This window comes from Gracilinanus agilis, chromosome 2 (genome assembly GCF_016433145.1).
Source record: "Gracilinanus agilis isolate LMUSP501 chromosome 2, AgileGrace, whole genome shotgun sequence".
Taxonomy (NCBI): Eukaryota; Metazoa; Chordata; class Mammalia; order Didelphimorphia; family Didelphidae; genus Gracilinanus; species Gracilinanus agilis.
In genome coordinates, this window is record NC_058131.1 from 613,897,222 (window position 1) to 613,914,019 (window position 16,798).

Below are 16,798 nucleotides of genomic sequence, written 5' to 3' on the forward strand. Positions count from 1 at the left end.
CAAATTATTTCCTTTTAGTTTTGTTAGAAGAAAGGGCTCCCATTCTAGAATTGTGGGATTTGATTAAAGAAATAAAAAAGATGGGGCAGCTGGGTGGCTCAGTGCATTGAGAGTAAGGCCCAGAGATGGGAGGTCCTAGGTTCAAATCTGGCCTCAGACACTTCCTAGCTGTGTGACCCTGGGCAAGTCACTTAACCCCCATTGTGTAGCCCTTACCACTCTTCTGCCTTAGAACTAATACCCAGTATTGATTCTAAGACAGAAGGTAAAGGTTTAGAAATAAATTAAATTAAAAAGATCTCTGATCTTATCCTGCATGATTTTATAAATTTGGTTAATGACCCTTCAGGAAGGCTCCATCCTGCCATACTGAAGACACTTTCTTTTCTTTGGTAAGTTCCGTATAAACTCTCTCTGTCTCTCTCTCTCTGTCTCTCTCTCTCTCTGTCTCTCTCTCTCTGTCTCTCTCTCTCTCTCTGTCTGTCTCTGTCTCTGTCTCTCTCTCTCTGTCTCTGTCTCTCTCTCTCTGTCTCTCTGTCTCTCTCTGTCTCTCTGTCTCTGTCTCTGTCTCTGTCTCTCTCTGTCTCTCTCTGTCTCTCTCTCTCTGTCTCTGTCTGTCTGTCTGTCTGTCTGTCTGTCTGTCTCTCTCTCTCTCTCTCTCTCTCTCTCTCATGCTCAGCCATCCCAGTTCTAGTGACCTTTCCATGCTTCTAATATTTGGGCTACATGTCTTGTTTTCTCTCCTTTTAAGAAATGTCTCAAGTGACTTCAGTTTGTGATGGAGGAGATATCCCCATCTAGGAGGTCTAAAGGGTAGAAACGGTCCCTGGTATATCCAGTGATATGAAGAGGAAGACTCAGACAATGTTGGCTTCTAAGAGGAGACGTTATCTGCAATTGGGGAGCCCCAATCTGATGGGGGCAGATACTTCCAGAATTTGGGAATGAGGAATATTCGGAAATAAAGGAGAAGAGGGGACCACAGGGGCAACTCATAGGTAGTATTTCTTAGATTGTGTGATGCTGAGTGAACGGTAAAGGGTGATTTGGAGGTGGGAATGACAAAGTCACTTCTCTGCAGACTTCAGTGCTAGGGGAAATGGGCTGGCGGAGAGCCAGGCTGCTCCTTCTTGGAGGAGAGGGCAGGCACACAGCTCCGGCCTGCAGTTTTGGTCCCTTGGGTACTCTGGCCAGATACTCCACGCAGCTCCATCTACTGCGCTGCTGCAGTGTGATGTCCCTCACCCCACCCCGTTAACACACCACTCCTAGCTCTCCCTCTTACGTGAATCTTTCTTTTCCATGGTTCCCGACGAACGCCCCGCCTCCAACGCTCCCCTCCCAGCCCCGCCTCCAGCGCCTTATAACCTGGGTGTCCAGGGCCGCCTGGTCTTCTGCTCGGTAACCTAGCTGTCACCTGCATGATGAGCTTCAGCTCGGACCATTATCTTTGCTCCTCCTCCTACAGGAAAGTGTTTGGGGATGGCTCACGCCTCTCCTCGCGCTTCGGGGGCAGCGGCTCCGGGGGCTTCAGGTCTCAGTCTCTGTCCCGCTGCAATGTTACCTCGTCGGGTGCCTGTTCCGCCTCCTCTTCTTTGGGGCTAGGGCTGAGCTACCGCCGGACCGGGCCAGAAAACTTAGACCTGAGCCAGGCAGCAGCGCGCAACAATGAGTACAAGATCATCCGCACCAACGAGAAAGAGCAGCTTCAGGGCCTCAACGACCGCTTTGCAGTGTTCATCGAAAAGGTGCATCAGCTGGAGACCCAGAATCGTGCGCTAGAGGCCGAGTTGGCGGCCCTGCGGCAGCGCCACGCTGAGCCCTCGCGCGTTGGCGAGCTGTTTCAGCGTGAGCTGAGGGAGCTCCGAGCGCAGCTGGAGGAGGCTAGTTCCGCGCGGACTCAGGCGCTGCTGGAACGCGACGGGCTAGCAGAAGAGGTGCAGAGGTTGCGGGCACGATGCGAGGAGGAGACCCGCGGGAGAGAGGGCGCAGAGCGAGCCCTGAAAGCGCAGCAGCGAGATGTGGATGGCGCCACCCTGGCACGGCTGGACCTAGAAAAGAAGGTGGAGGCGCTATTAGACGAGTTGGCTTTCCTAAGGCAAGTGCACGAGGAGGAAGTGTCTGAGCTGCTGGCGACGCTGCAGGCATCGTCCCAGGCCTCAGCCGAGGTGGACATGACGTTGGCCAAGCCAGATCTGACCTCGGCTCTGCGGGAGATCCGTGCCCAGTACGAGTCTCTGGCAGCCAAGAACCTGCAATCCGCTGAGGAGTGGTACAAATCTAAATTTGCCAACTTGAACGAACAAGCGGCACGTAGCACCGAAGCCATTCGAGCCAGCCGCGAGGAAATCCACGAATATCGTCGCCAGCTGCAGGCACGCACCATAGAGATCGAAGGGCTCCGGGGAGCCAATGAGTCCCTGGAAAGGCAGATTCTGGAGATGGAGGAAAGGCACAGTGCTGAGGTGGCTGGCTTTCAGGTAAGTGGTACCAGACTATGTACTTCACTGGAGGTAGCCTATCCAAGTGATCCTAATCTTTTTAAAAGTCCAACTCTTCTCCCTGATTCCTCCTAAAGCAGATATATACAATAATGGAGAGGGCAACCTTTCTTGTCACAACCCTAGTATTGATCTTCAGAGAAACACGATAGACTAAAGAACTAAATTAGCAGCCTACCATACTATTCTCCCAACGTAGACAAGAGTGGTTGTATTAAAGAAGATGGAAAGGAAATGGAAAGGGGCGGAGTGGTTGAGCTATTCGCTTTCCTCAACCTTTCACACTCCTAGAGTGCAGACTTCAGTTTCTGTCTCTGGGGCAGCCCCTCTGCTAAGGCTCTGTATAGATAGAAACTAAGAGGTATAGGTTAAAAGACAAAAAACAAAAACAAAAACACCACCAGACGGGGAGGGTTGCTGTCCATGGTACTAGGTCAGTCTCAACACCTTTTGATTTTCCTTGTCTCTCAGCAGAGATAGATTTCCTTCTATCATTCGCCAGTGGAGTCTTGGTTATGGACTCTCTAGATAATTGCTTTCTTCCCCCTCCCCCCTCGCAGCTGTGTATTCTTGGCCACCTGCAGTCGTTCATAGGAGGCATAAAATTTCGCTTTTGTATGCTTTTTACAATTTATTTCTTTGCATTGGCACAGTGAGATTCTTTGTTAAACCACCCTTTCCCCTGATTTTCACTTATTTATTTGTCTATTTATTGCTTGATTGTTGTCCGTCAGGAGCTGGACTCTACCGGCTGGGGCTTCTTTGTTATAGGGAAGTTGTAAGCATTTACTTTGTCCTTTTCAACTACCCTTAATGCTCCTGAACAGATATTTCCTATTTGTACCTAACCCATCTCCAGCGAACAATGGCTACTGCACCTTCAGATTTACTGTAGGATGTGTCTGAATGACCAGGAAAGGGACAAAAGACAAGGTATGGAGCAGGGAGGACAGAAGCGCTAGCAAAGAATGGCAATTCTGCGACAACTTAAGAGCACAATAAAGCCTTATTAATTTGGCCTCCATTAATTTATAAATATGGGATTATCAAGACTGATCTAGGTTGGATTTTGTACCTTTACATTTTTTAAAAAGAAAATGTTTGAGAAAAATAACGTGTGTAAATAAGATGGGAGCTGTCTATATGAAGAGTACAAACTGTTTTTAAGGTCTTTGAAACAATGTCTGCAAATATGTTCCTACTTTCAATGCATGTAAAGTGATTTATTTGTAAAGTGTTAACATATAAATTATTATTGTTATTTGTTTAAGCAAGTCTGGGGAGATCTCTGTTGTTACCTACTGCTAGGAGTTACTATGAGCACATCAAAATAAAGTTGAACTGCATCACAACATTCTAAATCCCAAGTTTTCTACTTAATATCTGAATCTGTTTCCATCCACTCTGAATTCATGGAGTGCCACTGTATCTGAGATCCTACCTAGATTCTAGAGAGAAGGACTAAGTGACTCCTAAAAGACTAGCTTTGTGGCAAAAGGAGTTGCCTAGTCTAGAATAATTTAGACACTTGTCCTTTCTGTTTGGTACTATGGTATCCTGTTGGCTAGTCTAGTATCCATCTTTCCCTTCCTTGGCTTAGGGGGTGGAGGGAGAGAGGAAGGGGTGGTATCTGTGTTGCTTAGTTGTCTGTTTTCCTTTGAAAGGCTTTCAGGGTCACACAATAGAATGGGCAGCCAGACCCAGGGCTGCAGGAAAATGCGGTATCTGCAACTCTGCAGTACAACTCCCCCTACCCCCACCCCACCCCACCCCTGGCTTCTCCTTCTCTGTCCCAGTAATTCCTTTCAGTACTAAGTGGAGCTGCTCATGGGAGTGGAACGAGATGTTTAGACAGACAGTCCTGAGCTATTTCATTTTCTTTGGGTGTGGCTCATAGTCCCACCTGCTGTCCTAGGAGGGTTTAAGTTGCTGGGTATTGACTTCAGAAGGGATATTTTCTTCTTCAAGGAATTTCTTAACAGGTCAAGTCAAAGCACCATTATTTCCTCACTAAGATTCAACTGTCCTGGATTTTTTTTCCTCTTCTCTGCAGAAGCAAGGATGCCATTCCATTTTCTTCTGCTTCAGAGAGCGACCAATCAGTGTATTTTCCAGTAGCCTGATGCACATCTTATTTTATAAGCTTGTCCTTACATGGAGGTAGGGGAAGGACACAGAAGAAACAAGTTAACAACTGTACAATGAACCCTGCTGTATACATTCAGCAACATACTAGATAGAAGGGATACAAAGAAGTATTAGATCATGATCTCTATATTATAGTTGAGGAGACAAAATTCATGCTTATGAAAGAAAAAATAATTCAAGATAACATAATCAAGTGAACAATGATGTGACACAGACCAGGAGTGATAGGGTAGCCAAAGGAAGGGAAGTATCATTGTTATTAAGCCATATCACAAGTCAAATACAACCACCTCTTTTCTTTGATGGCATTCCCATTCATTGTAGAGGGGAATTCCAATCCCTATATAATTTCTCCCATTTCCTTCATAATCTTGGAATGAATGTAATGTTTTACGAAAGAGCAGAGGGACTATATTCTCAGAAAGAGCTCAGTGACCCAGCCCAATAATGAAAAGGCAACCACAGGTCTTTGAGAGCTGAAGTTGCTTCCTTGAAATACTTTGCTGATCCTTCTTATTTCATTGTCTCTGGGGAGAAGTGTAATGGCTGCTATGCTCTCACCAGGATGAAATTGGAGCTTAGTCTAATTAAATTGCATGTGGGGTCTATCTTTTGAAAGTGGTGGAGTGGGTGAGGGAGAAATGACAGTATGTAAATATAGAGCTAGAGAGACCTATCTTTGAAATTACAAGCCAGGACAGAGGGTTTGTTTGTTTTCTGCTTACTCATCTACCTTTTTTTCACTTCTATTCCCTGGATCACATGTGATCGTTCACGTTTAAAAATACCCTTATTCTTGTACTCTGGATATACTTTACTCTTTGTTTCTAGAAAACAAAGGAAGAAAGAGGAGTTCTTTTCCAAAAGGACATTTCTCTTTGTCCTCAATTATATACTCACCTTATACCTAAGGAAGACGTTATTTACAGAATGACAGTACTGTGCTTATTCCAACCTGGCTGAAGATATGACCCCAATAGAAACTTAGAATGACATCTCAAGTAAATTGAGATGTCTCTTGCTGATCTTTTCTCCTTTTCACCACCATGACCTTTCTCCCTTTTATTCACCTTCTAGTCTCTGTGCCTTTGACTGAGAAGCTTCCCATAGCTTTAAGTGCTGATGTTAGTGATTTAAGGAGGTTTCTTCAGGAGATTTAAGGTCTTCCATTCAACTCCCTTAGGCTAAGCCTGAAGCTCTACAGCCCAGGGGAGCATACTACTGAAATTACACAATAGATTTTCAAGTGGGCAACACTATATTGTTCAGAATAAGTGCTGAATTATCTTCACATAGTGTTTAAAATATAAATAGGTAACTGAGAAGAGGGAAGAGGAGAAAGTTGTATCAGCTTTCAATGACATTTCCAGCTACTGAGAGCAAAAACTGTACTTTTAAAAAATCATAACCTAAGCCATAAAACAAATAAGTAGAGCATCTGATGTAAATTACATTTACTAACCCTAACTTTTACCTCTACCTTCAAATTATTCATCAACCTCATTTCTAAAGCTAACAAATAGGTAGGAAGAAAAAAAATCTATGAATAATTAAAATAGATGTCACACAAAGGCCATAGACTACATGTAGTTCATACACTGAATTTTCCCAGATCCCCCACAACTTAGATTCCAAACCCTATAACAGATTCAAAAAAGCACATGATCATGCTGCCACATTCTGAAAGAGAGATGAGGACTCTCAATATAGACTGATATATATATATACACACACACACATATACATACATACACACACACAATCCCCATATAACAAAAGAAGTGAGATTAAGCAACACATGTCAACATGTTGATGATGCCTAAGAGCATAAGTCTCATTCTATATACATTTTCTGCTACTTTACTACAGGAAAGGACATGGGCCTCTAGAGTCTATTGGCCACTGAATTTATTTGAATACTGATGTCTTTATATTTTCATGGCTGTTATGGATATAGTTCACTTGATTCTGTTTACTTTGCTCTGAATTAGTTCACATAAGTCTTTCCAAGTTTCTCTGGATTCCTCATATTAATAATTTCTTAATCCAATATTTTGATGGATCATATTATTACACTGATGTAGTTACTCCTTTGATTTATGACAATTACAATCCATCCATGCCAACTCATACTGTGCAACTCTCATCCATCTATACATCTTCATCCCCTCCATGATGTTCTGGGAGCTTTCTTCATGTACTCTTTTTTTTTTTTACCTAATTTTTGCTTCAGTAACAACTCTAACACAGACGAGTAAGGACTAGGCAGATGGGGTTAAGTGACTTTCCCACTTAGGAAGTGTCTAAGGCCAAATTTGAATCCAGGTCCTCTTGACTCCAAGCCTGGATCTCAATCATCTGAGCCACCTGGCTGCCCCTTCATGAATTCTTGATATTTGAATAGATATTAATGGAGATTGTCCTGTTATTCCTTGCTCTTATTTTGTAATCAACACATCCATGCGGAGTAAAAATTCTGAGAGACTGGGTTCTGAGTAAGAAAAATCAATTTATTGACTAGGCTAGCAATAACTAATAAATTAATTAGTCCATGATCTTTCTCTTGATCAAAGACAACTCATTCAGAGTTTTGAATTGTTTAAAACAATTTTGAAAGTCCATTATTCAATCCTCCCCTAGACAAACCAAGACATCTCTAATTGGTGGATACAAGATGAGAAGGTGGACTAATATTTTCCAGTCCCTCCCTGATTTCCTCATGATGATGGAAGAAAGTCATAAGCTCATAGGATTCTAATAGCCTTGCTGATCCAGATGAAGAAATCAAATTGGGTATGGTTAAAATGGACTTTAAAAAAAACCCCTTACCTTCTGTCTTAGCATCAATACCATGTATTGGTTCCAAAACAGAGGAGCAGTAAGGACTAGGCAACTGGGGTTGAGTGACCTGCCCCGAGTCACATAGTCAGGAAGTGTCTGAGGCCAAATTTGAACATAGGTTCCCCCTGACTTCAGGCCTGTCTCTCTATCCACTGAGACACCTAGCTGCCTCCTAAAATTGACTTTCCATTGTTCATTCTAGTGGAGGAACCAGAGACATGGACATGCCACTCCTGGACATATTTAGCCAAAATTACTTTTATTTACTAGACAACATGTAGCACACATTCTCAATCTTAATTGGTTCCAAGGCAGAAGAGTGGTAAGGGATAGGCAATGGGGGTTAAATGACTTGCCCGGTGTCACACAGTTAGGAAGTATCTAAGGACAGATATGAACCTAAGACTTCCCATCTCTGGGCTTGGCTCTCAATCCACTGAACCACCTAGTTGCTCCCCAATTATCCCTATTTAGAAGCTGCTTTAGGACACAGAATGTAGGGTGCATTCTTATGTTTGTCAGGACAAAGACATGAGGAAAAGGCTTGAAAAATACAATGTTACAGAGCAGTATTAGAAATAAAAATGATACAATATTAAGACTAAATCTTCTTACATATCTTTTCTAGTCAACTTATTTTTTAATGACCTTTAAATCACTTTTCTAGCATCATTTTCCATTGTAATGTATTGCAGTAATGTAATGTATTGCAGTCTGCTCACATCCACTGTGTCTTTTTCCATTGCCCTTTGGCTGATTCTCACATTCAGTTTTTAAAAACCATAATATTCCATGATTCACAACCAAATGTTACTAGTAAAACATTAGTATTAAAAAGATGGTCTTTGTTTCATGAAGAAGCTTGGGGTTATTAAAAGAACTATTCAGTTTCTCAAAGGCAACCTATACCATTTCCCTTCTCCTCTCCATTTCTAAACCTGGTTCATTGTATATTTGTAATATCTGTCCAACATACATATGTATGTGGGTATGTACACACACACACATTGATGGACAAGCTTTATGGGTGGTCATCTTACATACCATAATTGGGACAAAAGACATTCTTCATCCACTTGATTTGCACTGTGTGGATAGTTAAATCAGATTTTGCATATATGATTATGGATCTCATTGATTAGTTTTTGCAATTTTATGGGGCTTGATCCAATATCATTTACAAAGAGGAGCATCAGAAGGACTTTACCATCTACAGAAAACCTTTTCTAGCTCTAGATCTATGACTTCTTTAATATTTCAGATGCCTTATGAATCAGTTCCTTGGTCCAGAAATACCATTACTAGGTCTGTATCCCAAAGAGATTTTTAAAAGGGGAAAAGGACCAATTTGTACAAAAAATATTAATAGCAGTTCTTTCTGTGATGGCAAAGACTTGGAAACTGAGATGTCCATTAATTGGGGAATGGCTAAACAAGTTGTGGTATATGACTGTAAGAGAAAACTACTGTGCTATAAGAAATGATGAGAAGGAAGATTTAAGAAAAACCTGCAAAGGGGGCAGCTGAGTAGCTCATTGGATTGTGTAATATATAGAAAATGGCAGGATAGAGAGCCAGGTTTAGAGATGAGGAAGTCCTAGGTTCAAATCTGGCCTCAGACACTTCCTAGCTGTGTGATCCTGGGCAAGTCACTTAACCCCCATTGTCTAGCCCTTACCACTCTTCTGTCTTTGAACCAATACATAGTATTAATTCTAAGGTGGAAGGTAAGGGTTTAAAAAACATACAAGCCTGGAAAGACCTACCTGAACTGATGCAAAGTGAAATGAGCAGAACTAGGAGAATATTGTACACAGTAAGAGCAATATTATATGATGAACATTTATAAATTACTTAGCTATTCCTAGCAATACGGAGATCCAAGGAAATCCTCAGTGACTCAAAATGAAAAACACCATCCACTTTGAGAAAAAGAACTATAAAGTATGAATGCAGATTGAGACATACCATCTTTCACTTTTGTTTGTTTGAGTTTTCTTTTTAAAAAATGACTAATATTGGGGGCAGCTGGGTGGCTCAGAGGATTGAGAGCCAGGCCTAGAGACTGGAGGTCCTAGGTTCAAATCTGGCCTCAGACACTTCCCAGCGGTATGATCCTGGGAAAATCACTTGACCCCTATTGCCTTTTAAAAAAAATGACTAATATGAAATTCAAGATGTTTTACACTAGTATACTAGTAAAATTTTTATCAGGTTGCTTGCTGTCTCAGAGAGGGGAAAAGAGGAAAATTTGTCTCAAACTTAAAAAGAAAAGAAGTGAAGGTTAGAAATTGTTTTTTTTTTTTATGTAATTGAAGAGAAAAAATTAGTTTCTCAAAAACTTTAAAATGGGGCTCTTCCATGTATGCTTGATTTAGACCAGCTGTTTTTCCCATTTTTATTTTCTTCAGTGTCATTCCCATTTCCCCAGGGAGCACTCATTGTTTATTCCAACATAACAATATTCTATTTTATTCATGGACCACAATTTGTTCATTGACTCCCTGATTGAGGGGTACCTGCTTTGTTTCCAGTTTTGGGAACTTTAAAAAGTATTACTTATGGATATTTTGTATATATGGCATCTTTCCTTCTAATTTTTCATTTCCTTTGGGCATATGACTAGTGTATTGCTGGGTCATAGGGTATGGTCAGTGAAGTCACTTTTATTGAATAAATCTTTTTTTTTTAAACCCTTAATTTCTGCGTATTGGCTCCTTGGTGGAAGAGTGGTAAGGGTGGGCAATGGGGGTCAAGTGACTTGCCCAGGGTCACATAGCTGAGAAGTGGCTGAGGCCAGATTTGAACCTAGGATCTCCCGTCTCTAGGCCTGATTCTCATTCCACTGAGCTACCCAGCTGCCCTGCCTTTTTTATTTCTTTAATCAAATCCCCCTTATTGAATAATTCTAAATAAAAATACAGAATGGTTGGACCACTTCACAGCTCCACTAACAATATATTAGGATGCCTGTGTTACCACAGCCCTTCCAACATGCTTCCATTAAGTCTTCAGCATGCAAGTTCTCATTTGACCTTATGATAAAGAGATATAGTTTTGGTTCAAATTATTTTCCTGAAATGATGCCTTTGGAGAGAACGCTTTATCCATCTAGACAATATTCACTTTTGACCAAGAGAGACCACCATTAGATTAATACTTTTTAACTTTTAAAATATAATTTTCATTGCAAACTCAATATTTGGTAGAGAGAAATCCAATAAAATCTAATATAACCATAGAATTAGAATTAATTTTATTACAATAAGTACACTTTAAGAAAAATATTACTCTTTACTTCCTATAGTCTATATGTGTACATATAATTTTGTTTTTTATGTTGTTATAACGAATGTATATGTTGTTCTTTTAATTTTACTTTTTTTCTTTGAAACATTTTGACTACATTTCTTTGAATTCTTTAACTTTGTCATTTTTAATAGAGGAATAAAGTTTTATTATTTTCATTTTCTATCATTTAAATTAAAAATATTAATTTATTTAAACTTTCATTTAAAAAAGTTTTTAGGCCTGAATTCTTTACAGTCACAAGCTGACCCATTGAGAAGGCAAGCAATATGACATCAATTGTACATGTGAAATCATGCAAAACATTTCCATATTTGCCACTTAACAAAAAAAAGCAAGAAAAATAAAATGAAAAAAGATACATTATTTTGATACACCCCAATTGGTTTAGTAATTTACCATGGATAATTCTTTTTTCAAGAAAATGGGGGGGGGGTGGAGAATTCTGAGGAACCAATATAGCACAATGTACTGGTATTACAGTTTTGTCACAAATTATGACCTTTGAGAAGTCACTTGACTTCTCTGACCTTCTGTTCTCCCTTTACAAATACTAGAGTCTTTTCCAGCAATAAAATTCTGATATTTATATTCCCATACTCTTCAGAACCTATGTGAAACTCCTATTTCTGTATCAATGAGATTTCTAGATGACCAAGGATTTGCCCTGTTAGTTACCATGGCTCTTCATATTAACCAGATGTTAAACTAAACTTAATTTTTTAATTCATTCTTGGTTATTCAAAATGGATCTGGGACAGCTATGTGGTTTAGTGAATAGAAAGCCAGATCTACAGACAGGAGGTTCTGAGTTCAAATTTGATCTCAGAAATTTTCTAGTTCTGTGTCCCTGAGCAAGTCACTTAACCCCCATTGCCTAGCCGTTACTACTCTTCTACCTTGGAACCAATGCACAATGCAGTGTTTTGTAAGGTTTTTTTAAAAAAAAAAATGGATTTAAATGGTGCTAAATACCAACAATTGTTAATAATCATGATGATACACAGATGAAGAGGTAGCTTTATTCTGAGGTTTTCAAAGCATTTTAAATACATATAAGCCTCCTATTTTCTGATTGGAGGAGGAATAAAAGGAAATAGAAGAGAGACTTATCTCAAGACATATTAGAAAGCAAGGGTGGCACAGGGTATAGAGTACCCGCCCTGGAATCAGGAGGACCTGAATTCAAATCCAATCTCAGACATTTACTGTCTTTGTAATCCTGGGCAAATCACTTCACTCTGATTGCCTCAGTTTCCTCATCTGTAAAATGAGCTGATGAAGGCAAACCACTTGAGTATCCCAAATGGGGTCAAGAAGAGTTAGATACTACTAATGACCCACCCCTACCCTATGCCAAAAAAAAAAGGGCAAGGCAAATATCATAGCCCTGAGTCTTCAATCTTGAAGTAATCATGAAATAATCATTTTGTTTTGTTTTGTTTTTAATTCTTACATGATCTTTATTTCAGAAAAGGACTATGTAGCTATCTCATCAGCTTTGACAGCTTCAGTCTAAATTCACCACAGGCCAATATGAGTTAATTTTGTGTCACTTTGAGGAGCACTTTGAAATAAAACATCTACAATCCTCCAGGAATTTTCCTTGCTTTATTCCTCATGATTCTTTATTGATTTTAGAGCATTTTGTTGCTTCTGTATAATTTGTATTTCTCCTCACTTACTTTTAAAGGTTCATTGTAAATTCTTCTATCCCTATTGGCCATCAGGCTCTATCCTTTTCTTGGTTCTACTGTTTATAGAGTAGTAGACAGTAGAGTTTAAGTTCTTTCTGCTGTTTCTTAGAGTTTGAAGGTTTGGACCTCTTGCAGCATCTACTATGTCTCACCACCAAGGCTGGCTTTGTTGAACTTAGGATCAAACAGCAAGAGATGAGAGTCTACCCAGCAAACAATGTAATAAAGCTTAGACATTTCATGCACTGACCTGTATCACTGTTTTCAGTAACATAATGCTTAGTCTGCTGAATCTTCCATGCCTCCTAAACCACTGATACAATTATTTGAAGAAATGTGGTGACATCTCTTCAGGTTAGTGACTTCAAATACCCAATAAATACCATGAACAAAAAATTCAAAGTTTCTTTTCTTCTGAGCTTGTACCTAGAAAAATTTGGAGTTGGACCCTATGACATTATTTTTTAAAATTTTGATTCATTGTTAGTATTTATCTAAAACAAACTTTTCTATTCCATTCTTGTCTCTTTTTACCAACTGAGTAAAAATAAAGTGGTTCTATAGTAGCTACTGAAGAATGATTCTAAGGAAATCAGAACATGAAAAAGATATAGGACAGCTGGGTGAGGCTTATTAGCTTTATGTCCTGCTCTTATCTCAGTGGGAATTTCTTGATCCTGAGCCTTTGCTGGAAACTGTGTGGTAGAAAAAGGATATGTGATTATAAGATTATTTTTTTACAACTAGATTGTAATCTCCATGACGACAAAGACTCCCTAAAAACCCTTCTTTTCTTCTTTGACCTAGAGGAGTGCACAGAATAAAAATTTTTTTGAAGTCATTTTTATTTTAAAATTATAAATTTTTTTTAAATTTTATTGATGCATTTTATTTTTACATCACTTAAATTTCTTCCTGGATCTCTCCTCCCTTCTCTCCCGAGAGAGTCATCCCATATCACAAAGAACTTCAGAGCAAACTCTTAATCAGTGTTTGTTGAAAGGATGGATGAACAGTGTAATAAGACAAATCAGGGGTGGGACAGTCCATAGCAGGCATTGTGAATCTCCACAATGACCAGAGTCATGCGCCCTATAGGAGTACCACCGACTTTAGGCTGGTTTGGGCTAATTCGTCAGTAATTCTCTTTTGCAGGATAGCATTGGACAACTAGAGAATGACCTGAGAAACACAAAGAGTGAGATGGCTCGCCACCTGCGGGAGTACCAGGATCTGCTCAATGTCAAAATGGCTCTGGACATTGAGATTGCAGCTTACAGGTAATGTCCTGTTAAAGGCAATGCTGTTTGAAGACATTGCTCAGAGAAGCTTGGGCCACCAGAAGCATGCAACCAAAGTGGACATTTGACTCTTCATTTCTGTTGGCTAAGTAAATGTATGACAATGCCGATGGCCCAAATGAAACACTTTCTGGTTGTCCTACACCTTTTCCCCTTCCTCCTTTTAGGTCTGTTCTACTCTATTCAGGTAATTGAATTCTAGTTCTTGTAATAAATATACATAGGCCAAAAAAAATTCCTGTATTGGCCATGTGCAGAAAATAATGTCTTATTCTGCAGCTTCAGTTTATTATCTTTCTGTGAGGACATGAATAACATTCTTCATTGTGGAAATTATAATTGAGCTCTTAGGTTATTAGATTATATATTATTTTTAGAATTTATATTAGAATTAGAATATATATTATTTTTAGAATTCTTAAGTCTTTCAAAATCATCTTTAAAATTTTGTTATTTTATAAATTGTTCTCCTGATTCTGTTCATGTCACATTACATCAGTTCATACAAGTCTTCCCAGGTTTCTCTGAAGCTCTAACCATAATAATTTCTTATAAAAATAATAATTAGTATTAGCACAAATATTATCTCATTTGATTCTCAGAACCATCCTTGGAAGTACATGCTATTGTTATTTCCATTTTGCAGTTAAGGAAACTGAGGCAAACAGAGGATAAGTGATTTTCCCAAGGTGACAGTTGCTAAATGTCTGAGGCTGGAGTTGAACTCAGATTTTCTTTCCTTTTTTTTAAATCATATTTTATTTTTTCCCTATTACATAGAAAACCAATTTTTAAAACTTTTTTTTAAGTTTTGAGTTCCAAATTTCTTTCCTTCTTCTGACTTTCCCTCCTTCCCTGCCTTCCCCTCTCCCAAACTTAGGTCTTCTTGATTCCAGACCCAGAGTTCTATCCATTGTGCCACATATTTGTCTCCTTAGGGCACAATAATATTCCATTATATATATATATATATAGTTGTTTAACCATTCTCTAACTGATGGGTACCCCTTAGTTTCCATTCCCTGTCACCATAATCTTCTATGTCTTCAGATTCTGGTTCAGCAAATAACTATAAGTCTTTATGTTAGGAAAGTGGAGAAAGATATTAATAAAAAATAATTTCTACTTTTAAGTAGTTTATAGTTTAGTTGGGAAGATAAAGAATATTTATAAGTAACTGTGATACAAAATACAGCACTTTATTTTTATTTTTTTAAAAATCCTTACCTTCTGTCTTAGAGTCAATACTGTGTATTAGCTCCAAGGCAGAAGAGTAGTAAGGGCTAGGCAATGGGAGTTAAGTGACTTGCCCAGGGTCACACAGCTGGGAAGTGTCTGAGGCCAGATTTGAACCTAGGACCTCCTGTCTCTAGGTCTGGCTCTCAATCCACTGAGCTACCCAGCTGCCCCTCAGCACTTTAAATATATAGAAGTAAAAGCAGAGTCCTGTCAGAAATTGGAGGAAAGAGTGATCTTGCCTGTCTGGGGCTTCGGGGAAACTTTAAAGTGGGAAAGTTACCTAAGCAATGCCTTATAGAATGAGGTCTTAAGAGTGCCTTCTAAGCAAAAAGGAAAACATGAACAATGCACTAAGGCAAGAAGGATCTTCTATCTAGATAGGTCCTCACACCACCTTTTTTTTCTTAAACAGAAATTTAATATTTAAATATTAACATTTATTTTTTAAGCATTTTAAAAGTTTAATAGAAATCAGCTCTCCTGAATAGGAAAATAGGAAATAGGTTCATGGAGATAAATTATCATCCCTAATGTCACAAAGTCAAAGGGCAATGAGACTAGGTCTTAGAATCAGGATCTCCTAACTCCTTCCCCTCTTCACCATCCAGTGAGTTCTTAAGTCTTTTCTGACCCATTCATCCCTCAAAGAACATCCCTTCAAGGACATTGAGGAAATGGCTTCCTTCTGCTGTCTGTGCAAAGGAACTCAAACAGGTAGCTACCAATCCTGTAACCTCCAGGGGCTGTCATTGGTAGCCAGTTGCACTCACTGTTCTCATCTCTGAAAAGTCCCAGTGCTCGTGTTAAGAAACTCTATTTCTCTTAACAGTGTTCACCTTGTCTTTGGGTAAATTAAAAGAAAGACACAGAACTCAGGTTCAAGTGATTCTTCCCACACATCCACAAAATAGCTTTCCATCAGAGCTGAGTAGAGTCAAAGTGTTAAAAAGTTGTTCTGATTCTTTACTAGGTATCTAAGGGTATAGGGGTGATAGTAAAGGTGGTGGGAGTAGGGGGTGGCGAAGTTCCTTTTTTAAAAATCTGTTTACCTACTGTCTGAGTGGGATGCCTTAAAGAAGCAGTGAGGTTTGGGACAGGGGAATAAATAGCAATCCAGTGCTCTGGGCTTACCATACATACATACATACATACAAATACATATCCAAAGTCCTGACTGAGAGACAGGAGACCAAATCCAGCTGGACCTTTTCTGAATGACTTTGGATGGTGATTCGACCTCTCAAAGACATTTTCTGCTAATCTCTTTTTCTTCTCTGTTGGATTTACAGGAAGCTGCTAGAAGGTGAAGAGACCCGGTTCAGCACCAGTGGAATGACCATTTCAGGGCTGAATCCACCTCCCAATCCTGGTTATTTGGTACCATCCAGAATGTTCAGTTCGACTGCCTCAAAAGCTTCACCCCCTGTTTTGTCTTTTAAGAAAGAGGAGAAGGAAGAAGCTTCTAAAGTAGCCTCCAAAAAGGCTTCTCAGATAGGAGAGAGCTTTGCAGAAATAATGGAGGAAACTATAATATCTACTAAGAAAACCGAAAAGTCAAACCTAGAAGAAGTCACCATTTCAAGCCAAAAAATATAGTCTTAATGCTTAAAAATAAAACCCTAAACAAATAAGAAACTAACACTTAAGAGGGAATAATATGCATTTGACCTTTTAAATAGCTTTTTTCCTGAACCAAACCCCTATTATGTAGTATAAAGTATCTCTAGGCTTTAGTCTCATTTTCAACACAGAATTTTCTCTC

The 16,798-nt window shown here is 39.4% G+C and overlaps 1 protein-coding gene across 1 annotated transcript; it reads left to right on the forward strand.

The window, feature by feature from the left end:
- Positions 1–1,421: 1,421 nt before the first annotated feature.
- INA (internexin neuronal intermediate filament protein alpha) lies at positions 1,422–16,632 on the forward strand. Its single transcript, XM_044662551.1, has 3 exons — positions 1,422–2,480; positions 13,652–13,776; positions 16,326–16,632. The coding sequence occupies exons 1-3, from the start codon at positions 1,422–1,424 to the stop codon at positions 16,630–16,632; spliced, it is 1,491 nt and encodes a 496-aa protein (XP_044518486.1).
- The last annotated feature ends 166 nt before the right edge of the window (positions 16,633–16,798 follow it).